The following is a 26,263-nucleotide window of genomic DNA, read 5'->3' as shown; positions in this document are numbered from 1 at the left end:
TAATCATTTACTTTGCTTATGAGTCTGCAATTTGGGTGGGTTTCAGTGGGAATGGCTCCTCTCTGCTCCACAGGGTGTCAGCTGGGCGGCTCACTGGGGCCGGAGGATCCATTTTTGGATGGCTCACTCGTACGGCTGGCAGGCTGGTGCTGGCCGCTGGATTGGAGCCTGATCAGAAATGTGGCCAGGGATCTTAGTTCCTATGACACGGGCCTCTCCCTGGACTTCTTGGGCCTCCACACAGAATGGCGGTGGGCTCCAAAATAGGTATCCCAAGAGAACAAAGTGGAGGTTCGTGGCATTTTGATGCACTAGACTCAAATCTCATACCATCATTTTTGCCATACTCTGTTGTTTGAGGCAGTCACTAAGGTCTAGGGAGAGAGGACATACACTTCACCATTCAATGGGAAGGGTATCACTGTCATATCGTGAGAGGAGCAAGTTGGGTAGGTGAGATGTTGCAGGTATTTTTAGAAAATACAATCCGTCAAAATTGATGTGGCCTCATGCAGCACAGAGGAAATAAATGAAGCAATCTCACATCAAGTGTCCTCAGGGACTCTTGACCTCCCTTGAGCCCAGTGCCTGTGCGGCTCTCTTTAGCTTGTACACACATCCCTGGTCCAGTAATTTTTGGTAGGTAATAGAACTAGTTTCACCCACTACATGAGGCATAAATCATGGTACAGAACAGGTTGTGGGTGGGTCAAATAGAAATTTATGTCTGCTCTCAGTACATGAGATTATAATGGGACAAGATTAGATTGTGAGCACCCGACACTAGTAGGTGCTCAACAATTGTGGAAAAACCAATCACCTACTGACCTAAGAACCACTCTACTACCCTTACTCATTACCTAACTAGTGTTTATCATCAGCAAAATCAGGACTCAAATAGAGAATTGTTCATTTTTCACCACCATTTTCTCCCTAACTTTCCTGTTTTATTATATTTTCCTCATCTTCCATCTAATAGATCTGATATCATTTTTATCTTTATTTGAAATTGTCCTATTGTATGTGCATTTTCTTTTTAGCTACCTTAAATCCAGTCTCGGAGGAGGCAGAGAGCAATCGTAATTGAACTTGCAAGCAAGTGGCGGTGAAGGAGATAAAATGGTCCCAATTTGGAGGTGAAAGAAAAGCAGGGGAGGACCTGCAGATCCTGAAAACCCTCCCAGGAGCTCTCCACCTCACCTCTGGGCTTTTCTTCTTTGCCCTCTGGAAGGTCCATGGAGAAAAGAAATAAAAGTTTTATTAATAAAAAGACTAAATAACCTCTTTAGGTGATGATGCAAGCATAAGATATGTATTGTTTCTTCTCTGTGCTGCAAGGCAGATTAACAAAATAACAAGTACTGTAAATTCTTCTTGAAATGTTCTCCAACCAGTGCTGAATGTCGATGAAGCCAAACAAGCCAGATAATTGGGCAACAAAGTAAATTATGAGACTCATTTATTTCTCACCTCCTTGAATCTATGCAGAAATCACTCCATCTTGTGACACTGGTAGCTGGTGACTTTTTAACCTAGTGTGAATGTGCCTTTCTGTTCATAACCCACCCCTGTCCCATTCCAGAATGACTGCCAGCCCCCTCTTTGTTCATACTGCCCAACCTCTGCCTTCAGGGAGCTGGGATAGATAAATTCAGGGAAGCAGCCAAACAAACTAATGTCAAGGTCTGTGTTCCGAGCAGGGCTGGGGCAGGAGCAAGAGCCCAGTGGGTGGGGGTGGAGTCAGGGAGAATGTGAGAAGTTCTTAGGGAGCTCTCTTAAACCAGAGAAATCAAGGTTAGTTGTAAATACTACAGGGGCTAAAGGAGAGGAGTCAAAACCTGGGACACAAATTAGAGGAGGTAGAGGCAGATTAGAAGGGGTCGGGAGTGAGGTGAGGAGGGTTCCAGATGATTTCCACAATGGAGGGGAACTCTCAAGGTGCCTTTATTGGCCCCTGGATGCGCATGGATGGTGGTCAGCCCGGCCTAATGGTGGAAGGGTGGGAAGAACATTAGATAACAAGTTCCTTCTCTTTGTCAGAGCTGCTCGTCCTTCCTGTTAGTTTGGAAAGAGAGTTAGTTAACTCTCTCCAGTTCCAGAGAGAGAGCATGAATAACAGACCCGAGGCTAGGACTCACACCATCACAGCATCGGGGCACACACCCTGACTCCTAGCGGAGCTCTGGGAGGGGCAGGAGCTAAGTGGGCCACCCGAGGGAGGGGGCAGGCCACCTAGATCCCTGGCCAGATCCAGGCAACACGAGGCATGGGCAGGGCAAGGCCCAATACTTTTCTTTGAATAAATTTTTAAAATGTATATATACATGTATCCTAAAAAAATACACTTCTCCCAATTTCTCTCCTTAACTGTAATATTGGTATGTTTGTTTAAATGAGACTCTTGACTCCAGTGAGAAAAAATGTCCAACTCAAACTAACACAGGTTGAAAGAAACTTACAGGCTCCTGTAACCAAACTGGCTAAGGGCAGAAAGTGTCTGCTTGGGGGACAATCAGAACCAGGACCAGCTAGAACAAGGGACAGCCAGACCAGGGACTCCAGCACAAACAGGCTTCTTTAGTTCTTAGTCTGTCTTCATTCTCTGAGACAACTTGTCTCCATGGGGCTGTAATTATTGCTGCTAGTAGCTCCAGGCAGCTCAGTTTTCCCATCTTGCCACCAGGGTAGAAGGGAATATCTTTCCCTACATCCAGTTAAGAAAAGTATCCCAGAAGGAATTAGATGGTCTGGTTTTTATGCCTAACCCTGTGAAAATGGGTATTGGGATTGACACATCCCTCTACTACCAGATACTGAAGTGCGTGCATGCATGTGTGTGTCTGCGTGCGTGTGTTTGCATGTGTGTGTCGTGCATGCGTGTGTGCGCGCATGTGTGGTACATTTGCGTGCTTGTGTGTGTTGGCTGGTGGGGTGGGTGGGCAGGTGGGCAGTTGGTTGGTTGTGTGGAAGAGGATGCAGGGGAAGCAGTTCCTAAAGGGAATCAGAGGGCTAGGACCAGATGCAGGGCGCTGGGGACCAGCCCAGTCCACGGATGCCTACCACTACACCCATTCTTCTTTTCTGTTCCTCTTACTTACCCACATTCAGAGTCAGAATTCCAGAATGACTAAAATGTTCAGGACTGTGAATTTACTGATGCTTTTCATTTCCTTTGTGCATTTTTAAGTTTTACCTCTCTTATGTATATTAAGAAAAGAATAGAGTGGGTAAGTTTTCATTAACCAAGGCAGAAGTATTTAGAACCAAGTAAAAAAGTCCTAATTTTAGGTCTGATGTTCTTACAGCATCAATGTCTTTTGAATCTTAGTTGCAGAGCTGCATTGGATATATTTAGGTGTACAGGACCAGGACCATTTCCATAGGAAGGAGAAAGTTCCGAAAGGAGAGGTAAGAAGCCCTTAAAGACTTGTTCCTTAGTGTGAAATCGATAGCTTTTTCCACGTGCTTGCCTGTGACCCTGGCTGATCTGGGCACAGTTTGCCCATTGCTCTTCAGGGACTAAGGGAGAATCAAGGCAGTTTTGGAGCTCTGTATTTACCTTGTGAATCAAGTCGTCAAATAGGACAGGGTCTGAAGGTTTTAAGGCAGTTGTCAAGACCATGAGGAACTAAATGAGAACAAGCCAGAACTGGGACAATTCTCTCTCCCCACGCTGCAAAATGTCTAATCCTTCTTTTCACTGTGAGGATTTTTTCACTGTGAGGATCATCAAACACTAAAGAATATTTTGAGTAAAGAGAAAAAATGTCCTCCATTTAAAATTCTCTTCCTTGTACAATTCTGCAGTTGCCAAAGTTTCTACAGTTCATACATACACCTTCCATAGAGCAAAAAACCATTGAAAATAAAGTCTCTGTCTTTCTCTGAGAAAGGGAAAGTGAGAAAAGGGCCGGGAGCAGGCCACAGTGTTCGGTCACACACGGCAACTTCCTCAAGCAGCCAGGGGGTGGGGGGCATGGTTTCCTGAAAAAGGCAGGAGCAACTTACCAGCTGCTATTGAGGAGTTTAGAAGTGTCAGGAAGAGCGGGAGCAGTCAGAAATCCCGGATAGACAAAATACTAGAAGGCTTCCCTGAAGATGCCAGTGGGATTTATTCACTCACCAGACATTTAGTGAGTGCCTAGTACATGTAGGTATTAGAGATGCAGATGGGAGGTGGGATGGTGCAGAAAAGCCCACGTCTCTGGAGCCAGACTGGCAAGGTTTTAATGCTGGCTCTGTGCCTCTGAGCAGGTTAGCTAATCCCTCTGGGCCCTCATTGTCTCATAAGATTTGTAGAAAACCACGTGGGGTGACTGATGTGAATGCTCTCAGCAGTGAGTGCCTAGTGTGCGCTAAGGACTGCGTAGCGCTGGCTGTTAGTCCTATGGTCTCTGCCCTGAAGGAGATCAGAGTCCAGAGGCTGCAACAGCACAGGCTGGAAGTATGTGGAACATGGTGAAGGACTTGCCAGGTTCATTTTGTAAAGACACAGACCTGCAGAGAAGCTCCCCAGCCCAACAGCTTGTAGGAAATCTGGCTGCCCAGGACTCTGGCCCACGTACCACTTTGTAGGTCATTGGGTCACAGAAAGCAGTCTCACATAGCGACAGTAACTCAAAGTGGGAGTGATGGGATGGTGATGAAGACTTTCACTGAGTCCACGCTCTGTGGCTGACACTGGGCTGCGTGCTGCATGTGAACGCACTCACTCAACTCCCCAGGCTGGTGCAGTAGCACCCCCCAACACAGAGGAGGAAACAGGCACACAGAGACGGGGTAACTTGTTTAAGGACACACAGGCAGTATGTGGTAGAGCTGGGATTTGAACGCAGATAGTCAGTTTCCAAAATCAGCTTGTGTGGTACCAGGGTCACTGTGCAGCTGTTCCATCTTTATTGAATACAAAGGAATTGTTTAAAGTGTGATCCTGGGTGCTGTCTGCCCACCTATTTGAGTATAATTCATTTGTTTCTTTGACTGACATTTCCTGAGCCCCTGGCTCTGAGTAGGGCACAGTGGGGCTTGTCGGGAGCAGCAAAGAAGCCAGGATCCTCCCGTCAAGCTGCTGGAGGAGATAAGACTCATGCCCAGATGCAGGGAGGAACAAGTTGCCAATGAGGCGCAGCTATGGGGCTCAGAGACACAGAGGGGGAAGGATGACTGGGCTGGGGAGAGCCGGGAAAACCCTCAGGGAGAGAGGTGAGTTGGAGCAGGGTCTCAAAGGTCAGAAAGTTTGACAAATGGTCATTCATGAAAATGGCATTGCAGTTCGATAAGGAAAAACACGAGGAAAGACTTGGAGACAGGAAGCGCAGTACAGTAGAGCTCGGCTGGAACACGTGGTCAGTGAGGGACGGTGGCAGGTGGCAAGGCTGTGCAGGGAGGCCAGGGCCTAGAACTCTGGCTTGGGAAGTTGGATTTCATACAGAAGGAATGAGGAGCTCTTGAAGACTTTTGGGGATAGGAGCAAAATAATCAGCAGTGGGGTTTGGAAGAATGACCCTCAGATGTGGAGGGTGAGTTTCAGGAAGAGAAGCGGGTAACCGGGGATGAGAATTGAGCAGCAGTAGCAGAGAGAATTAAGAAAAAAGGAGAAAAGAAATCGAAGGACGCAGGAAATATGATTAGGTCACTGCCCTCCCTCCCTTGGCCACTACAACCCTGCAGATGGCTTCCCTGTTGATCATAGAATGAAGCTCAAAGCCCTTTCCCAAGGTCTGACCCCTGCTCTTGCCTCTGGGACCCCTTGGGGGCCCTAGTGCTTCAGCCTTGTTTCAACGCACACAACAGACACTGCCCCTTCCTTCCTCAGGCCTCCTCGCGCTGTTTCCTCTGCCTGAAATGCGCCCCTGCCGCCCCACAGCCACCCCTGCTCTTCGCCACCTTAGGTCCCATTCATCCTTTAGGCTTCAGCTCAGTGGAAGCTCTCCCCGGCCCCCGCTGTTTGCCTCAGTACCTTGACTCGGCAGCATTTGCTGCTGTTCCAACTTCACGTTGGTTTGGGTGATTATTCACCTAATGCCTGTCTCGATTATAAGCTTCATGAGAACAGACACATGCCTGCCCTGATTGTTAGCATCGTGAGAACAGATAGCTGTGTGGCTTATCCTTGTACCCTCAGCACCAATCATCTGTTGAGATAATTTGCCCTCCAAATGTTAGGCTGATGAATGGAGAGCTGGATAAGAGGAATGAAAGAGAACGCCAGGCTTTTGAATACTAGTGACAGGAAAAGTGGTGTTGCCATTGACTGCAACAGGGAACACAGCAGAAACCGTTTTTCAGGTTATGTTTTCTGGATTATGAATCCAGCATTGTACATATTTGATTCAGAGGTGCCAGCAGGTCATCAATTTGTCTAGCAGGATGTAGCGAATTTAACACTACAGTTTAAGAGAAATGTTACAGCTAGAGAAAGAAAGTGAAGAGTACGTAGTTCCATCAGTGAGGATTAGTTTGCCTACATTTAGCAAAAAATCCAAAAGAACAGAGGCTTACATTTGTAAGGGTTTATGTTTCTCTCACCTAAAAGAAGTTTGGAGGTAGGAAGTCCAGGGCTGGTCTGGTGGCTCCGTGGACATCTGAGACCATGCTTTCTCTGGCTTTATGTGCCACCACTCTCTCTGCATGTAGGTTCTAGCCTCAGACAGCACCTGTGGCCCCAGAGGGCTGCTGGGGCTCGAGTCATCAAACCTGCCTTCCTGGCGGCCGGAAAAAAGAAGGAAAGAGAAATGGACTCTTCTGAAAGCCTGATCTACTTACATCTCATTGGCCACAACTTAGTAATGGGGTGCATCTTGCTTTAGATGTAAAGCAAAGAAAGTAAAGCTGGAAAATGTAACCTTTTAGATGGGTGCATTGCCACCTTGAAGAAAGTCAAGGATTCTTCTACTAAGAAGTCTTTCGGGTGGGCGATAGTTTATTCTACCACAGGTGGCAACAGCCTAAAATGAGACAGTAGAGGTCATGAGAGAAAAGTGAGTTTTCATAAATATTCCCCCAGCTGAAAGGAACAAGTATCCCGCAAAGACACGTGGAATTTTAGAGCAGCAAGGAATTCCAGTCATCACCTAATCCAGTCAGTTCCTGCATTTGGCTGGTGAAGAGCTTGATGCGCAGAAACAAAGAGGCTTGGCCAATATGGCACAGCAAGTGGGTGGCCGAGCTGGGGCCAGAAGCAGCTTCTCTGGATGAGGGGATGGAACAGACTGTGGGGAGGGTTTGTAGCAGCTCCATCTGAACATGCCTGAATAAGGGCTCACTTTAGGCAACATTATGCTGATTCAGAGAGGCTGGCATGGAGCAGGCTTGGATCTAAATCCCCACAGTGGGACCTGGCATGTTACCTGGCTTCTCTGATCTGTGTTACAGGGTAATGGCGCAGAGTAGACCCTCCATAACTGGTAGTCATTATTAACGTTATCATTAGAAAGCAGCAAATCTTTTTGGAACCACTGAATGAATCAGTGAACAAATGAAACAGGAATGAATGAAGTCAGAACAGACAGCTCGCCATCTTCTATGGTTTAGCTGTTTGCTAAGAGATATAAAAGGCTGGGTAGGTGGCTTATTATATGCCCGAGCTTTAAAGTCTCTCACTCCAGCTTTCTGCACTTGTCCTGCCATCATCTTTGCTTCTTTGGACTCACGGTGGGCAGCCTGCCAAACCAGGCCACTTTCCTCTATGACACCGGATCCCTTTCAAACATACCATTCCCATAAGGGGCTAGCTAGATGCAGGCTTCCTCTGCTCCTTGATTTCATTTTCCTCTCCTCCCCTCACAGAACCCCTCTTCCACTAGTTCATCTCCTCCACCTCCTCTCCCATTCATCAGGCAACACACTTTGTTTACATAAGACTGAGGTTAGTGTCCTGTGACAGTTTAAAGAAGAGTCACAGACTCCAGCCTTGAATTACTTTCACCACGACTACAAATGCAGGAGCCATAGTGACATTTTCTAAGACATCATTATTAGAGTTAAGATTAGATATCTGTGTGACAAACTCCAAGAAAGGACTAGTGGGTACCAAAGAGAAGGGGGTGGGAAGGGAGGGAGAAGGGGATTGAGGAACATTATGATTAGCACAGAGAAGACAAGTAGTGACGCTATAGCATCTTACTACGCTGATGGACAGTGACTGCAATGGGGTGTGTGTGGGGGGGTCTTGATAATATGGGTAAATGTTGTAACCACAGTGTGCTCATGTGAAACCTCCATAAGATTGTATGTCAGTGATAACTTTATTAAAAAGAAAAGATATCTGTGCTATAGCTGTATTTTTCCCACCTCCCCCCTTTATTGCTGACATTCTCCCAACTGTCATTATCTACTCTTTGCTATTTTACATAGTTTTGTGTTTTATTTTTAGTAATTCTTAAAAGGCTGTGAAATAGTTATATTTATGGTCTTTTTCATACCTTAAAAAAGCCACCTTCATTAATTCAGTATCAACACTCAAGGTAAAATAACATTAAGTTACCAAATGAAACATGCAAAACCCATAAACACTGAGAGTCTTATTAAATTAATTTGTTTTATTGAGCATATACTGGATTCTAATTTTACTTGGAAATGTAGAATTTATGTCTTTTGTATAATATGGCAATAAGGCCCATATTGCTCTGGCCAGGACTGTACACCAGTCAAAGAGGAAACAGAACTCAGTATTTGCTTATCTGGGAAAGTTTTGCATCCAGAAAGCCTGGAACCTTCTCTGCAGTAAGAACACTCGTGCATTCCCTCTGCTACCAGGTTGTGTTTCTACTGCTAACTACCTGGGTAGACTTTGGAGAAGTTGTTTCACTTTTCTGGGCCTCAGTTTTCCCATCTGTAAGATAAGGAAGCTAAATTAAGTCATTTCCAAGTCAACAATTCTCACATCAAATGTGCATTAAATGCACCTGAGCAACTTCTTAAAAATTCAAAATCCTGGGTCATCACCCCAGGGAGATTTGGCCCAGAAATCAGCAGTTTTAATGAGCACCCCAGGTAATTCTCAAGCAGGGAAGTGGAGGACCCCACTGAGATGTTCACTCCAAGTTCTTAACCAACCTCAATATGCTGAGCCTTCTTCTGAAACATACTACAGATAAATTCTTAAAGAAGGAGGAAGAGATGGAGGAAGAAAAAGAGTGAGAGAGAACCTTATGGTCTCTGTGAAAAGTGGTCTGAAGGACAAGCACTGTGGTCCCAGGGCTGAACTGTTGGCATTGACCTCTTTCTACCCTGAGCTCCTAAGCACTTCATTTTTACCACACAGTGGGGGTGCTTGATCACAGGCTGCCTTCATATTACCTAACTGCTCCCCATGAATGAATGAATGTCTCAAGTGTGAGCCCACTGGCAGCAGGGTCCACTTTGACTTACAGGACATTTTTAGCAGCTCCTGCTCACTGCCAAGTGAGCCCCCCAAGACGTCATGAGGTACCAGCACAAGTGAGGCACGACCGTCAGCTTTGAGTCCTGCAAGAGGAACGCTTTTCTTTTTCCCACCAGTGGGAACATGCCAGTGTGCCTCCCTCAACACCCAGATGTAATAACTTTCAAAGACCTGCTCCCTTCATTATGGATCTGAGAGGGAGATGAAGAGAGGCTTAATTTCCCTTGATGAAGTCTTCTTATTGCTAGTTTAGGGTCATGGGCATGACTGGGCATTTTTTAGCATTTAAATCAGGGACTGCTTCGTACAGGAAGTTGAGATAGCAATAGTGGCTACAACTTGTGCCAGGCAATGTAGGTTCTAAGTTATTTACCTGCACAAACTCAGTTAAACCTCTCAACAAACCTTTGAGAGAGGTGTTATGATTGTATCCATTTTCCAGAAACTGATGCACAAAGAGATTAAGCAACTTGTTGAGGGTCACACACCTCTTAAACAGGAGACCCAGATTCCAGGCAGGACAGTCTGACTCAGCTGCCGAAGTTCTAAACCACTTGGCTCGCCTACCTCTCGTATGTTTTAAGAAGTCTCAGCTGTCCCTCGGCTGTGGCCTGCAGCCCCAACGAGCTCCTTAGCCATCCCTTTTCCAAAGTTTCCATTTGCCTCTTTGATCTGCAGGAGGGCAGTGCAGAGGGAAGCCAAGCAAAGAGGAGTAAATACTCTGGGGAATAATGGAGGGCAACCCTGATGCTGCCCTTCATGGAAAACATTCAGAAATCTGAGGAAAGCAGATAGCTTGGTGGGCAGAGAAAATGCAGGAACCGCTCAGCAGTGATGACCAGACCCTTTTGAGCCCTGCCACAAACATGCACATGATTGCATGAGAAGCTGGAAACTGCAAGGCCTCCCCACCGGGCCCAGGACATTGAAGACAAAGGTCTAGTGCTTTTGCCTTTGAGGGCTGTACTTTTTTTCTTTCTCTTTTTTTTGCCCAAGTAAGTATGCTCCTCTTATTCTTCAGGTGATTAGATGAGAGACAGATAAAACGCCTTGTGCATATAAAGTTTCCTCCTGCAGGAGGTGAGCCAATGGGAGAGATTCACTGTCATGTGGAGTCACTGCCTGGATTTGAAACAAACACACCTACAAAGATACACAGGGTGTAGACCCAGTAAATAATCAGCTGACTGGCACTTCTGAAACCAATTTCTGCCACGAATGCGTTCTCCTGATTTCTTCTCCTCTTCATTTTTCACTGCTTTGGAGCTGTCCTGAGCAGCAGCCTGCCCATTGTCTCCATTAAAATGCAAAGCTCTCCTCCCTCTGCTACCTTCAGAGTCTCGGGAGCCAGGCTCCATACAGAGGGAAGAAATGAGGGCAGGGCTAAAGAGGAACATATAAAAAATAAATGAGCCATTCATAAAAATGAATATTATCACCAAAAGGAGCCGTCTGCCAACATCTCCATGTATATATTAACTCAGCTGCTGAGCTCTGTAACAACACAGAATTAAGCCAATACATCATCTTTTTAGTGGTTGCTCAGTTGATCTACTATTAACTTTAAACAACCAATTGTGAAATGAGCGCCTCGCTTTGCCATAATGATGATGAGGCTTCGCCTGGTACTATTTTTTATAATGTAAGCTTGAATATTGGTAAAAATAAATTCAGCTGTGCATAGTACGCTCTCAAGAGCTCTCCAAAGCAAGCAGATATTCAGGCTGGGTGGGGGTGGGGTGGGGGGGGGGAACTGCTGAACTCAACCAGTTTCATGAAATCATTTGCACAGATTCTGAACACTGACTATTTTTCTTTCACTTAGCATATCTTTCCCTGAAAATCTAAAATGCCAAGATGTTGGGCTTTTTGCTGTCTGCATGAGCAACTGCACATGGCTTCTTTTTCTTCGCACTGAAAGACATACGTACTGGATGCCTGCCTTTTCCTCTGAAGCCTGCAAATCTATCTAGGTGACAGTGTGAATGAAGCCCACGGAGAGCCTGCATGTTGACAGCACTTGTTTCAGGGACATTCTGAGCACCTGTTTCTCATTTCTAGCTTGGTGTGTTGTTGGGGCACACGAGTCTTTTTGTTCTTCCCCCCAAAGACAATACCAACTGGTATTGTTCTCTGGCCCCTTGTGTAAGTTGTGACTGAAGAAAAGTGACTGATTTCTACACGTGGCTTGTGGAATCTGTGTCATTGCTCAGCAGCCACACCTCATAAATCTCTCCAGGCTACAAGCTTCTGTCCATCCCCAGCGGTTCCGAGAACAATCCGCAGCAAACACTGACAGGAAGGGCCATTATGGTGGCTGATGTTCTCACCATCTGGAATGGTTACAGTTGTCAGGATCTGCGATGACTCACTGTGCTGGGGAATCATTTCTCTAATGGCAGCACTAATCAGGAGGGATGAAGCCGTTGCTAAGTGCTGCTGCATGAAGAAAAAACACTCTGCCAGATGAAAAGCAAGGGCTGTTGATTTGTTTTTGTCTGTTTGAAAATCGAGTGGCTTGGAATGTCACCCTTGGTTCCATCTAATACCAGGCCATCGTCCATGTCAAGAGCCGGCATCTCAGACCAGCCTTGAGGAGTGCTGGCTGTTTCCATGGGGAGAGGACCTGTGCCTTCCTCTCTGTGGCCAGCTGTGCCCTGAGGAGTCTGGGCAGTTTTCTGATCCCGGCTTAGCAGTTTGGTGTGGAGAAGGCGGCACAAACGGATGTGGATATGGTTTTATAAGCAGCCTCCTCCCTCTGGCATTAGCTCTGGAGCTATCCCGTGCAAACCCTAACCCCACCACAGGCTCCCCACTACTGTCACAGCTGGCCCCTGTGGAAGTTCCTGTCAGCAGCCGGCTCCTCCGAGGGGGTCACCAGTTCATCCTGAACCTTAACTGTTGCCTCCAGAGGGAACCAACTCAGACAAACCCTTGATTTTGGACTCCCAGCCTTCAGAACTGCGAGAGAATAAATTTCTTTTGTTTTGTGCCTCTCAATCTGTGGCAATTTGTTACAGCAGCCCTAGGAAACTCAGTTAGTGGGAGACCAGAAGACTTCATGTGTCACAGGAAGACACCAGACAAGAGCCAGTTTCCTTATGACTAAAGGTTTTTATCAGCTCCTTCGTGAGTCGCCACACCTAATATCCATGGTTTCTGTGCTGACAGTCACTATATTGTAAAACATAGGTTTTCATTTCATGGAATGATCAATTTATTTGAATCCACTGCTTTTGTTACCATCAAGGAGGCCTGAGTCCAAGCTGAAAGCTCAGTTACCTTTACCCCTCTGGGCAGAAACAAGGATGCTGTGATGGTTCCTGTGGAGGTGACAGATCAGGGTGTCCTTTTTAAGCATTTTACATTCATTGAAACAGTGGCCATGGTGTCTTTGTCTCTGATCTTTCCATCCTTCCTTTTCTCCTTGCCCTTGCTTGTACAGCTGCTCACCCTCTCACCAGTGGTCCAGGCATCCTGTTTTAAGAAAATCCAACAGCATCCTTAATCTTAAAATAAAAGCTAAAGCTTGTATAGCATTTACATGTTACCCAATGAACTTGCTTAATCCTCATGAACAATCTGTTACTTTCTCCCTTTCTTTGTTTTTCATTTTTTTATTGAAATATAGTTGATATACAACTCTTTTTTTATTTTTTTTATTGAACTGTAGTTAATATACAGTTGGCTTCAAGTATACAGCATAGTGATTTGACAGTCATCTACATTATTAAATGCTCACCCAAACCAGTGTATTTACTATCTGTCAACACAGAAAGATTTTACAGAACTATTGACTATATTCACTATGTTGTACTTTCATCCATGTGACTATTTTATACTGTGATTGAGATTTGGTGTGTCTTTATCCCCTTCCCCTATTTCACCCACCCACCTCAGCCCCTCCCTCGTGGTAACCACCAGTCCCCTCTCAGTGTCTAGGAGTCTCTTGCTATTTTGTTTTACTCTCCTCCTTTTGTAGACAATCAAACTGAGGCGCAGAGAGGCTAACTTGCCCAAGGTCGACTAACAAGGGGTAGGGTGGAGACACACACCCACCAAGTCTGGCTCCAGAGTCCTACATGTAACTGCTACGCAAGGTGCCTCCAGGGTTGGCAACAGAGGAGGAAGCAGCACCGAGGCTGCGGTCAGATGTCATCTGCTTCCCATTGTTCACATCCCTTTACGACTGTTCCACTCAAGACTATTGCATTCCCCACCGTGTCACAACTGCTGGACAAAGACTCAGAACCCTCCCTTCAATTCCTCACAGCACTACCAGGCTGAGCTGAGGTGTTCCAGCAAGCCTAAAGGAAAATGCAGGGAGGAGCAACATGCGACATCCACTGGCCTCACCACCTTGCCCCCAGGCCATCTCTACAGGGCAGGCCACCTTATTCCCTCCCCCAGAGGAATGGTGTTGAAAATTATGTCTAAAGCCTGGCCCAAGGGCAGGCTGACGCCCTGAGGAGGGTTGCCCTTCCTGGCTGCCTGCCCAGCTTTCCCCCTTCAGCTCCTGCTGAGGGCCAGCTTCCTTCCCTGGGAATGACCACACACACACACACACGCACACACACACACACACACACTCACACACCCCACCGTGGAAGTTCTTCCCTCCATCCCCATGGGTGATCTCAACAGGACCCCATACCCTAACACAACATAGTAAACCTGGTATCACAGCCTGAGACCTCCAGGTCCAGGAGCCTAAGAAGGGAACACCCCTTCTGTCCTCTCTGCAATCAGGGGCCAGTTCAACATCAACTGCACTTGTCTTGTCCTGTGACTTGTCAACATGGACTTGATGCATTTTTATCTCTAGTAGCCATTTACTCAGCTATCAAGAAGCCATTCCACCAAAGAAGGGAGTAAGAAAAAAGGAATTGCATTTGCTGAGGAGTATAAGGCACATTTGTTTCTTGTGTTATGTACTCATCGTGAGGTGGAGGTGTGGTGGCCCCAGTGGACTCATGGTATTACCCAGCGGGCCCACACTTGGACAGGGAGCCTGACAGTAACACTGCAATAAAAGGTAACACCTGGCTTCCGGGAAGCTCTGCTGAGCCCACATGCTTCATTTCATCTGGTGCCTACTGCCAACAACGTTAGGGATTTGCAGGCCCTGGCTTCTGATTTCTGCCTGTGCCAATGGCTCCCACAGTTAACCCAAGGCTAGGGTGTGGTGTGTGAGAACATTATTTTAAAGTTAGTGACTATTTCAGTGCTGGTCAAAGGCCGCACACACTGCAGAAATGAAAGTGTCATTTTTGCCTTTGGGACAATCTGCAAGCATGCTTTCTTAAACCACTGCCTGATGAGTGGTGGTGGTGGTTGTCTTTTCCCCTCTAGTAGAACCCAATTTTTGATTTTGAAGTAAACACAAGTTGTATGCTATGTGCTGAAAATGAAATTACCTATTTTTTAAAACTGTTTCTGGTTCAAACCAGCAACTTGCTATAGTGATTATGATAGTGTTTTAGGGCCAAGTTCTTCAAAAGACAAATAAGATAGTTCCAAATGTTGTTAATGTTGAAATATTAAACATTAAAAGCTCAATTTAATTCAGTTCAGAGTCTGGGCTATTATGAAAGTAATTGAGTCAAGTCTAGGGCAGCCTCCCGGAGAATCTAGAAAGATGCTTAGAAAATGAAGATTATTGATTTTTTTTTGAGTTAGGGAGCAGGAAGGAAACAGTGTTTCAACTTCTTATCTGAAAGATGAGGGGGACAGAGAGATTTGTGGATAACTTTGGACAAATGTATCAGCCCCAAGAAGGGACACTTTTTAACTCGGTAAAGTGTTCACATGTGGCCTCTGAGCTGCCCGTGCTGTATGCAGAACCACAGCTTATTTCTAGTGGTTGACCTGACCTGAATGAATGTCACAGTGAACCAGACAAGGGCCTCTTCGTCATTTTTAACACTTCCTTTGCACTTAGCTGCCATCCAGCTCACTTCGGGCTGGAGATATTTCACATTTTTTGTCATGTTTTTTAACCCTCAGGCTGACTGGTTGCATTAGCCTCAGCGGCCACACTCCCACTCCCTCTTGCCAGTGATGGGGAGGTCTAACATTTACTCACAGCATCCATTCTTGTTTGCATGCTTTCTCTCTTTGTTTCTGTTTTGTTTTATTGCTAATTAAATTGCTCTCTGCCTTCTGACTGGCTTTGTTTTGGCCTATCTACTAAGCTAAGAACCAGCAGGGCTGAATTTCAAGCTTATTTACTTATTTACTTATTTGTTTTTGTGCTACTCAGGAATTTTATTTTCTTATTTTTTATTTTTTGAGTTTAAAGTTTAATCCTGCTCTGATAAAGTGGTTTGAACACAGAGTTGTCATTTAAATGTCTCTGTACTCATTTCCTCATTTGTAATATGCAATTCATGAACCAAAGAATTTTTAATCTGATTAGCCCTTAGATGCTTTTTAGCATAGCAAAATACTTTCTCTCTCCCTTTTATTTGCAGGTAAAGAAATTGAAGATCAGGGAAGTTATATGAATTGCCTGAAACTGCCACCTCACAGGATTGAGAATAAAAATGAGGTAATTAGCAAAGGACATTATAATAACTTATTTAATACTCTAAATTCATAGTTGTCTTCAGCAAACTATTAAGGTAGATACAGCCTGTTATATCATTTTGCCTTTCAGCCTCTGAGCACCATTTAAATTTGTAGCCATTGTTTGCCAGAGAGACTGGTAGGTAATACAACCATAGCATGTCTAGTGTGGATTTTGACATTACACTTAAGGATAGCTGTGTTCATATATGTTAGGAATTATACTACAAGAAGTATGGGTAATTAAACACCTTTGAGAAGTATGAAGTTTGTATGCTGCTAGCTTCTCAGTCTCAGTCTTTTACTAGTACTACTGAATCTTGAACATAAGATTAACATGCAATGAGACAGTGTCTGGAGGAAAATGGACAAGATGTTGGCAGTTTAGAAGATAATCCCTAGCTATGAAAACCATGCTCTTCTCTTCCTTGCTAAAAGCTCCACCATTTGGAAGGCAACTCAATATGAAACAAAGTTAACTTGGAAAGAGCATGTGAATGACATGTGATTACTTTTCAGATATCTTCATTTCAGAATACTTTGGCTAGTTTAGTTTAAAATGTTGGCTTAAATTCTTAAAGCAGACCAAGAGCCACACTTTAGTTCAGGGCTATAAACAAACGTCCCAGGGCCAGGGGCTCATGGTAGACCTTAGACTAATAGCATTAGAGTCCCTGGAAACTTTTTTTTAAAATGAAGATCTTTCAGGTCCTAGCACTAGATGTTGAATCAGTTGAAGTGGAATGGGGCCTGAGCATACAGATTCTTTTAAATTTCCAGGTATCTGTCAGTATCTACTGGTGGGATGCATTGGCCATATGCCTAGGTACTCTTTGAGAGATATTCAGTTATTTCAGGCCTAAAGTGGAGAGGGTTTACAGCAAAATTCTGGTGCAAGTCAGAAACCTGGCAGGGAATAGATGGCACACTCAAGCTGGGTAATTTGAAGAAAGATGACTAAAGAGAAGAATTCAAAGGCATGGGTAGATGTAGGAAACCCACAGGGGATGGTGCAGTACTGTAGGAGTAGCAGCAGTAGGGAGCTACTGCCAGACTAAGCCTAAAGGGCTAAGGAGAGGGGATGGTTATTAGAACAAACAGAGGGTAGCCATGTGGCAAGGGCCACCTGACAAGATTTATGGCCTTTAAAAGGATGTAGCCATTGTATGCCAATGTTCATAGCAGCATTATTCACAATAACCAAAAAATGGTAACAACCCAAATATACATCAACAGATGAACGGATAAACAAAATGCAGGATATATGTACAATAGTATATTAGTCAGCATTAAAAAGGAAGGAAATTCAGACATGTTACAGCATGGATGAACTTGCAGACATTATGCTAAGTAAAACAAGCCAGACACAGAAAGACAAATTTGGTATGATTCCCCTTACATGAGGCCCCTGGAATAGGCAAATTCATAGAAGCAGAAAGTGGAATAAAGGTTACCAAGGGTAGGGGAGGAAGTAATGAAGAGTTATTCTTTATGGGTATAGATACATAGAATTTCTATTGGGATGATAAAAAGTTTTTGAAATGGACTAGTAGTGAAGGTTGCACAATACTGTAAATGCACTTAACATCACTGAATTGCACACCTTAAAGTGATTTAAATGGTAAATGTTATGTACATTTCACCATAATGAAGAAAAATGCAGATAAGAACAAAAAACCAGATGCAGCCAACCCACAGCAATTCTTCAGGGAGCAGGTCCAACTGCTTTGTTCTTCCACCCTCCAATCTTTGTTTTGGCCAGTCTCTCATTGGTTGAACCCAACTGGAATGCCCAGAGCAAGGCAGCCCATTGATGTAGTTCATGAAGACTAGCCATGCAGGGCACAAAACAGTGTGGGGGAAGAGAAGATCTGAAAGGACAGAAGGAAGCTGAACAGCACCATTCAATCAACTGTTCTCTGGAGGAAGCCTCACACCTACCACAACAACATCAAAACAGTGCTGGAATAAGAAAAGCTGGTGGAAGGTATTTTTTCCTTATGCAGAAACAGCCTTACACAACCAGTAAACACAGCAGTGTGTTTTCCAGTTAACCTAAGAAATCTTTGTTTAAATGCCATGATGTTCGGTTACATCTTTTGATCTAGAAATCCTACTTATAGGAATCTACCTTAAGGAGATAATCAGAAATGGAGACTAAAAATTATTTACAAGGAGATTCACTGAAACATGACTATAATCACAAAAAAGAAGCAAGCAAACATCTCACTTACAATTCTAAGTGAGAAGGCAGGCTGCAAACTGCTTATATGCTATTTGTGTAAGAGGCTGAAAAGTGCACTAAAACAGAGTGGTGATCTTTGAATGACTGAATTAAGAATGATTTTTTTTCATTTTCAAGTCTTCTTACTTTTCAATATTTCTGTATTAAACATGACTTACTTTGATAATCAAGAAAAGCAACATGTTATTTTTTAAAACCTCATGTCTGCTTTACAGATAAATATTCCCACTATTAAGGCCTACAAAATTTTCCCTGCCATCCTGCATAAAATGCATTGATTACCTGCTGGCTGCCTATGAATTTGAAGGGAAGCAGCCAGGGCTGGGCAGCCACCTCCTCCTAAATAGACAGCGTGTGTGGCTGAGGGTGCAGCTTCCTTTGATGAAATATTGCTAAACAATGAAATTCTATCTCCTGTGAGAAATTATTTCTGCTGGCTGTGCAAACGTCAGGCTGGAGCCTGCCCTTAGAGAGGCGGCTGCATTACTATGTATTTGTAAAATCAGCAGAGCCTATCTATGCATGAATGGTCACAGTGGTTGATTTTACAAGCTACTCACGACGGGCATCTGCACAGAGAAAACTAAGGCTCAAAGTAGGTTTAACCTATTGTGATACCTTCTTAGTTCATATTTTGCCATTTTGGAAGGGTGTTGTTTTACCCAAGAGAAAATGCTTTGTGTAAAATGATTTCATAGACCTATGAAGCTACAATGTCTTAACCTAACTTGGTCCAGTCTAGCCTACCTTTTATACTTTATTTTACCACTCCTCCCCCTTGCACACTCATACTCTGGGACAGCGACCTACTCCTCAGTCATGCCAGGTGTGTGCAGGAATGGATGTTACCAGAAGGAACTCTGTGCTGCTTGGGAGTGATGGCTTTGGAAGGCCCGCTCCATGCATGTTTGGGGCAGTTCCTCCCAAGGCTTCAGGGTCCTCCCCAGGGATGGGACACCTACACAGGTCAGCGGCCCTTTGGGTCTGCTCAGGGCTGGGCCTCTACACTTAAGGTTGCCTATTAGTGACAAGGCCAAGCCAGTGTTTGGTGGCACCTGTCTGTTGCTAGCTTGACACCAAGTCATTGCACAGAATTAGCAGACAGTAGGCGTTTTTAACCCACAAAGACTGTGCCTTCTTCACACTGAAACTTGGTGAAGTTGTCAAATCTTTCATCCTGCCTGCCTTCCCTCCCATATCATTTGCTGTCAACTCTACCTTTCAAATCATCTTCTCCAGTTGTGATATTTTAACTGGGGAAATGAATTTTGATGTCATTGAAATCAATAAAACATTATAAAAAGGTACCAGAGCTCTTTAAATCTGTTAATTAGAGTACAAAAATGAACCATTGAGAGAAATCGTTCTTAGCCAACTAGGGTAGACACAGCAAAAAACTTGTAAAGCTTTTTCTACATGATGCTTGGGTTGCATCCCCAAATATTCTGATCTAAGAGGCCTTGTGTGAAGAATGCACATTTGTATATTGAAAATGCCCCATTTAAGAGTAATTGTATTAGAAAAATTACCAGAAGAAAGGAGGCAATTTTAACAGCATTTATTCTTAATTGAGTATCTTTTGAAGGACGGTGTACTTTTTTCTTTTATACTTGATTGCATCCAGGCAAGAAGATGTTTGTTTACCCGCTTCTTATTCTTGCCCCAGACTACTGATATAAGATCTGGATGAGATCCAGAAATATTGAGTACCAAGTAAGACTGATTTTAAAGGTATGAAAACCACAGCCACCTTAACGTAAAGCAAAAGGATTATCCTCCTATATTAATAGTATCTTTCATAACTGAGCAGCTCAGTTACCCCACAATTTTCCAAGTTATGGCTGAAAGCTCCCTTATCTCAAGCCAGAGCAAGAGGGAATTCATACTTCTTCATGACTCTCATGGCATTATTTCTTGAAAGAAATTAAGTATGAGCATAAATAAATTGGCCAAATGCACCAAAGATGAAGGCTGACATATCTAAAGATGCCCAGGAATGCAGAACACAATACTGTGTTTGCATTTGACTCTAGGTATGATGCATCTTACACAGAGGAAGACAGATTTTTTTTTAATCACTACTGGGCAAAAAGTGAATTCTTTCTTTTTTTTTTTTCTCTTCTTTTCCACATAAATGTATCACACTGTTGAAATGAACAAAACATGTCAGGGAAAACCAGAGAGAGAGGTAAGCCTGCCTAGAACTTCTATGCATGTGACCGGAGTTCTGAAAAAGTTGTTAAACTACCATGCCAGGTAGTAAACCTTCAGTTAACACAAAGGAAAGTGTTGCAATCAAAGAATCATTTCTTTATTAACTTAAAAATACAGAGTGGTAATTGTATGTTACTATTACTTCATGGCCAATTATTCCATCTGTCTGGTTTGAGCCCTCAGAAAAGGTCTTGATAGCGTCTGCTGTGAAGGAAAGGACACAGATTCATTTTCAAGCGGCAGCGCTTTACCCAAACAATGACTCTTTGTGGGCGATCTGTAAATACAAAGTGATCCATACAGAAGAAGTTGGGGACTTACATTCCCAGAAAAAGAGATATTGCCAACTTGAATGAACCTTTTAAAATTTCTCAGGTGGTTTAGGATTTCTGTCTCCTATCTTACTAAGGATAGGTTAGAAGGACAGACTTCCAAACAATATCTGGGATGAAATAATAGTAATAGCTGGACAAGAAATTCCCTTGAAGATGAAACTAATTGAGATTAATTCATGAACAGAACTACCCTGCAGCTCTGATTCTGAGGACTTCCTGCTAAGCATGCCACTGTTATCTGGGAATTTATGTTTAAAGCTCTTCAGCATCTGCCCTAGATCTTTCCAGAGAAAAGATCGCTAAAGCAGGAGCAGAATGATCACATCATTCACACTCGAACTCAATGTGATGAGCACATTTGTTTGTCTTCATGAAGTGCAGTGTAGCAGCGCTAACCAACATGTAGAGGCAGCATGCTGGGGCAGGGCCAGGGAGCCAGGAACTGGCCCGGAGAGCTGGGCTTTGCCTGCTGTCTGCCAGTGACAAACTGCAGCCTGGGGAAATGATTGCTTCTCTGAGATCTCAGGTGACTTGTCAATAAGAAGAGGTATTTTAGGTAGAAGTCTTTCAGAAGCCCCTGGGGTCCCAGGATTCCCCAAGAGCACCTCAGGGGTCTGGAGGAAGGCCAAATAGAGGCAGTGTCTACAGGCCTTTTCTCCATTTCCAAAAAAGACATCTCTGATTTGATCCTTTGTATATTTTGAGTTCTAAGTAGACTGTAAAGGTGTGAAAACTGCAGGGCTAGTTAACCTTCACATTCTCAACTTACAAAAAGGCAGAGTGAAGATCTGATCATCTTTCTTCATAGTTGAGCACAGTGATGGAGCCAGCTTACCTGGGTTCGGCCCCCATCTCCTGTGTCTTGAGCTGTGTGAAGCTCAGACAGGTTTCTTGACTTCTCTATGCCTCAGTTTCCTCATCTGTAACATGAGTGCTATAAGAGTACTTGCCTCATAGAATTCTTGTGAGGAAAAGATGCGACAACGTATACAAAGCCCTCAGAACAGTGCCTGGCACGTAAACAAGTGTTTCTTATTATTATTGGCCACAGCTAGCAGCAAGCTCCTGGGCCAGCATCATTAATTAAGCCACAAAGGCCATACAGAAGAGCTCACTCATTCCATGTAAAGGTGCCTGCGAGCATAATTGGATTTGCTGAAAGTGCCCTTTTAAATGGTACTGTTGCTTTCTGATTCACATTTGGGAAGAAAAGCAGAACAGAAGGTGATAAATTCCTTTATGGGAGAACTTGGCAGGAAAGGCAGATGCGACTGTAAAGTTAATTGGTGAATGGGAGGTGGAACTCCTGGGCAAAGACAGGCTGACGGCATGAACACGTTCTCCCTCTCCTGCTCTGGTTTATGGTGATTAATTCATTAGGGATTCTGCGAGGCCATTCGTGGGTGGCTGCTGGTCCTGTCTTTGCCCAGACAGGGATGATGTCAGCATATAGTTTATGGAGTTCTACAACCCTCCTGAGGATTCAAGCTTATAGAGCGTCTCCAGGCTGCTGGCCAGCACTCTGAAAACTGAATCCTTCTTGAATATTGTGTATTCCATCCTGCTTCTCTCTGTTATGATTTTGGTGGTGGACGCTGTGCAAGCACTGGGGAATGACTTCCTTACATGCTGGCTTGAATCTGAGAATTCAGCCCCATTTCTCCACCTTTTCTTTAATTCACAAAGGACATTCAGTGAGAATATCACACCAGGGATATACCAGGTTTAAGATGCAGATGTTGAGATGGTAAAATATACCTTTTTTATGTACCACTAAGAAAGAAATAAATACCTGCTAATTAAACTCTACCACAAGCTTCTTTAAAAAATCAGTTTGAAAATTCTCCTTCACACTTGGACACAGATTTTTAAAAATCACGTATCTTGTGCATGCATAAAAAAGAAAATATCAGGTTAGGGTATCCCTAAAATCTTTTTGCATGTAGTCTGAGCCTTCTGAATCACTTTTTAATCCTAGGTCAGTAGTATCTGTTTCTTCACATAATAGCATCCTTTATGCTGTCAGGAGCTATGGGTATGTAGGATGTCAAGGTCAAGTCATAATGTAAATTTCTGAAGACATTGTAAACGGCCTAGGGACTCAGCTCAGGTGGTGCCCATCACGCTCATGTGTAAATCGAAAGCCCCCATGGACCACTACAGCAGGCGGAAGAATGACAATACCTTCAGGGCTGCCACCAGGCCAGCAGCAAGTGTAAGATGCATCCTATCTGAGGCAACATTTCAATGTGGAAAAAACTGTGCCCCTTAGTATCTATGAAATTGATAATAAGAGTCTACATTTGTTTCTTTAAGAGAATGGGTTTAATTCTCAGGAAACTTTTCAAAGATTATTGGAGAACTGCATCTCATCGTATCCATGGGAAGATACTCAGGGATTTTTTGGCTTTTCCTTAGAACCTGACAATCCCTCCAGTCAGGCATGCAGGAGGACCAGACGGTGCCAGTGAGGAGAGCCAGCTGTGGGCGAGGACAGCTGCTCCTGTGGGGTTTTACATTCGCCCAAAGTGTCCTCCCCTAAAATAAGAGTCATTTATTTGTGTGATGACATTGTTATTTGCTGTTAAAATACAAATACCGTTAAAAGGTCACTCAGTGTTCCTTCCTCCTGATGAACGATTTCTCTCTTTTAGAGTGTATTTTGCCAGAGGTTTATTTAAAGGAGCCAGGCTTTCAAAAAGAACAATCTCTGAAAGTTTCAATAGCATAAAGCTTAAATCACAAAAAGCCATGTATGGCATGATTCTATTTACATAAAATGCCCAGACTAGGTAGATGCATAGAGATAGAAAGTAGATTAGTAGCTGCCAGGGGTTGAAGGAAGGGGGAGTGGCAGTGACTGGTATGGGGATGAGGTTGCTTTTTGGAGAGATGAAACTGTTCTAAGATTAGACTGTTGTGATCGTTGCACAACCTGTGAGTACACGAAAAATATTGACGTGTACGCTTTAAATGAGCAAATTGGGTAGCATGTGAATTATATCTCAACAAAGGAGTTTTTAGAAAACTAAGAACGTGTGGTGTATGTATTGAGAAACCTAAAGAGAAGTCCTTTCACGCTTACCCCAGTGATATTTATTTACTAAAAGCTTAGAATTACTTTGTTCAAAGAATTCAACAGACTCAACAAAGCAAGATGCTAGGGGCTACGGAAAAAGAGTTGGTCCCTCCTTTGAGGAACACACAATCCTGGAGAGCAGGAAAGAGAGGCATGTATATGAATAACTGGAAGGCAGAGGAAATGTTCTGAGAGGCTGTGAGGATGTTTCCTGGTGAACTCAGGATATGACGTGGCCTTGGAGGCATTGGATTTTGGTAGGTAGGCATCGGGGTAAGGGAGAAGGGACGTAAGTGGAATAGAGAAATATTTCGAATCACTTGCAAGCTGAGAGAAGCTTTCTTGGAAAGCATGCCCAGTCCAGGTGAGTTTATGGGGCCACGCCACTGAGGGCAGAGTTTAGGAACTGATGAGCCACAGAGAGTGAGGGCAGGTGGAGTCCAGCCAGACAAGGCTCTGGGTCTGAGGTGGGGAGTGTTAGCAGGACTAGGCTGTGAAGCGATGCGGAAGGACCAGGAGACTTGGACAGGGCCTCTCAGCTTGTTGCTCTCATCCAGTTTTCCTAGTTCTCAGCTCAGGTATCGCTCCTCCAGAACGGATGTCACAAAGCGTTCTGTGCCATCCCAGCCACGGCCACCAGTGGTCTTGGGAGACTGCAGCCTGGTGGACAAAACAGTCTTTGGAAGGATGAAAGGTAAAAGTCAGAGAGGTGATAAAGTAAGAACCTACATTTAATCCTTTTCCTTATTTCTTCAACCTCTCACTATAGGATCAGAATCACTCATAGTCCATTAACATACATTCCTGCAAGTGTAGAATAAAGTCACCTTTGCAGGAATGAACTCCTCACTCCTGCTCTCCAAGGGATGCTGCTGACCAGGTCTGCCCACTCAGGAAACGCAAGTGCCATCTGCAGTTGGATTCATGGACAACAGCTTTCTTTCTGTAACAAAGCTCCTAGATTATTAAAAAGATTTAGGTCTTCATAAATAAGTTGAGATTGATTGAATCCATAGCCTGGCAACTAACAGTAGAGAATTAACCAAATAGTTAACTCAATCAAAATGTGTATGTACTACACATGGTAAAACATGCAGAACAGTTCTTGGGTTAACTTTTCTACCCTCCTCACAGAGCATTTTAATGGGATCCTTAGCCAGACCTGAGGTCACTGTGTCTGTGCTGGTCTATCAGGATCTTCTCTTTTTCTTTCCCTGGATATTTTCAGTAAGTCATCCCCTGCTATTCCTCATGCTGTTTCTCATCCATGCTTGTTGTCATCAAAATGGTTATTTCCTTCCACAAATGCTTTGCATTAATTTTCTTTCTCCATCTGCAGTTACCCAAAATGCTCTCCTTAAGAACAGAATCTTCATCAACTGTGTTTCTGTTGTGGGCCAGATAATGTACACATATGGAGCAGAAGGCAAGGGTTTCCTTAGCACACGAGCTGTGACCACCTGTTGTTCAGGAAATTCTCCCTCCACCTCCTCTCTCTCAATGGCTTCTTTGCTCTGTGTTGGACTGTCCCTGTAAGCTCTCAGACAAATAGAGAGGGTGTTTATAACTTCCAGTTTTAGTACCACCTTTAAAAAAAAAATCCATCCTACTGAGAAGTCATTGGCTGATATAAACAACCTGGTTTTGTTGTTCAGCCTTCTCTGTGCATGCTCTGCTCAGCTTTTGTTCTTAGTACGGGCATCTTGGCTCCCTGGGGTGGTAGCCTTACATGCACATGTCCATGCAGGCACATAAACCACTTCTGCTGAGGGGATTATTCCATTTAAAGGAAAAACTGACAGGCCCTGGGAAGGCCCACTTGACATCTCAGTCCAGTTCTCCTTAGCTCTGATTTTGCATCTGAACTACTTGATCAATAGATACATGCTAATGCTAAGCATAGACACCTAATTAATTCAAGCTTGTCCATCTCTACCATCATGGTAGGTAATCAAAACTTTGCACACTTATCAAATAGCATAAAATTAAGTTGTTTTCTATATTCAATAGAGCTATTTTTCTATCTATAATGTCACTCACTGAAGACTCTTTCCTTCAAAATATGTGAGACTAGCTAATTCATACGATGTTTTAAACTTCTTACCAAATTAAGAAAATGGAAGGAATTCAAACTAGATATGTTTTTAAAAATGCACTCTCCATAAACCAGAGAAGGATCCCAGACTCTGAGAGAATCCCAGATGTTTGAACAAAAATTTATCTGACCTAGTTCCATAAAATTTGTCACTCATTTTGTCAGATCAAATGAATTCTTTATTGTAAGAACAGACTTGGCTAACACTGTTATTGACATGATCTCTTTCCATTAACAACAGTAAAGTTCTGAATTCTTAAAGATGGTCATGCTCTGTGACTCTTCTGTGATTATTCCCACCAGCATTTTCAATCTTTAGTTAAACATTCCCCCCAAATATGCA

The 26,263-nt window shown here is 43.8% G+C and overlaps 1 protein-coding gene and 1 long non-coding RNA gene across 4 annotated transcripts in view; one reads left to right on the top strand and one right to left on the bottom strand.

Annotated features, from left to right (window-relative positions):
• The window catches only part of TMEM154 (transmembrane protein 154), a 57,108-nt gene extending 44,731 nt beyond the window's left edge, over nucleotides 1-12,377 (top strand). Inside the window, exons 7-9 of one of the 2 annotated variants that reach the window (XR_008994873.1) lie at nucleotides 1,041-1,289; nucleotides 3,329-3,408; nucleotides 11,211-12,377. Coding sequence is in view for 1 of the 2 variants with exons in the window: in XM_036887780.2 (XP_036743675.1) it covers nucleotides 1,041-1,083 (43 nt within the window). In the remaining variant the exon portion in view is untranslated. Of the gene's footprint in view, nucleotides 1-1,040; nucleotides 1,297-3,328; nucleotides 3,409-11,210 lie in introns of those variants that run through there. The other variant, XM_036887780.2, reaches the window with a different exon arrangement.
• Nucleotides 12,378-13,578: 1,201 nt separating this feature from the next.
• LOC118913660 (uncharacterized) overlaps nucleotides 13,579-26,263 on the bottom strand; it is a 51,373-nt gene continuing 38,688 nt past the window's right edge. The window contains exons 2-3 of one of the 2 annotated variants that reach the window (XR_008994921.1): nucleotides 24,653-24,782; nucleotides 13,579-20,615 (exon numbers count right to left, since the gene is read on the bottom strand). This is a non-coding gene — a long non-coding RNA (uncharacterized LOC118913660). Of the gene's footprint in view, nucleotides 20,616-21,951; nucleotides 24,503-24,652; nucleotides 24,783-26,263 lie in introns of those variants that run through there. The other variant, XR_005025281.2, reaches the window with a different exon arrangement.

The sequence above is a fragment of the Manis pentadactyla genome, chromosome 1 (genome assembly GCF_030020395.1).
Source record: "Manis pentadactyla isolate mManPen7 chromosome 1, mManPen7.hap1, whole genome shotgun sequence".
NCBI classification, from domain to species: domain Eukaryota; kingdom Metazoa; phylum Chordata; class Mammalia; order Pholidota; family Manidae; genus Manis; species Manis pentadactyla.
Note: the sequence above shows the minus strand (reverse complement) of the source record. Positions and strands in the feature narration are given on the sequence as shown.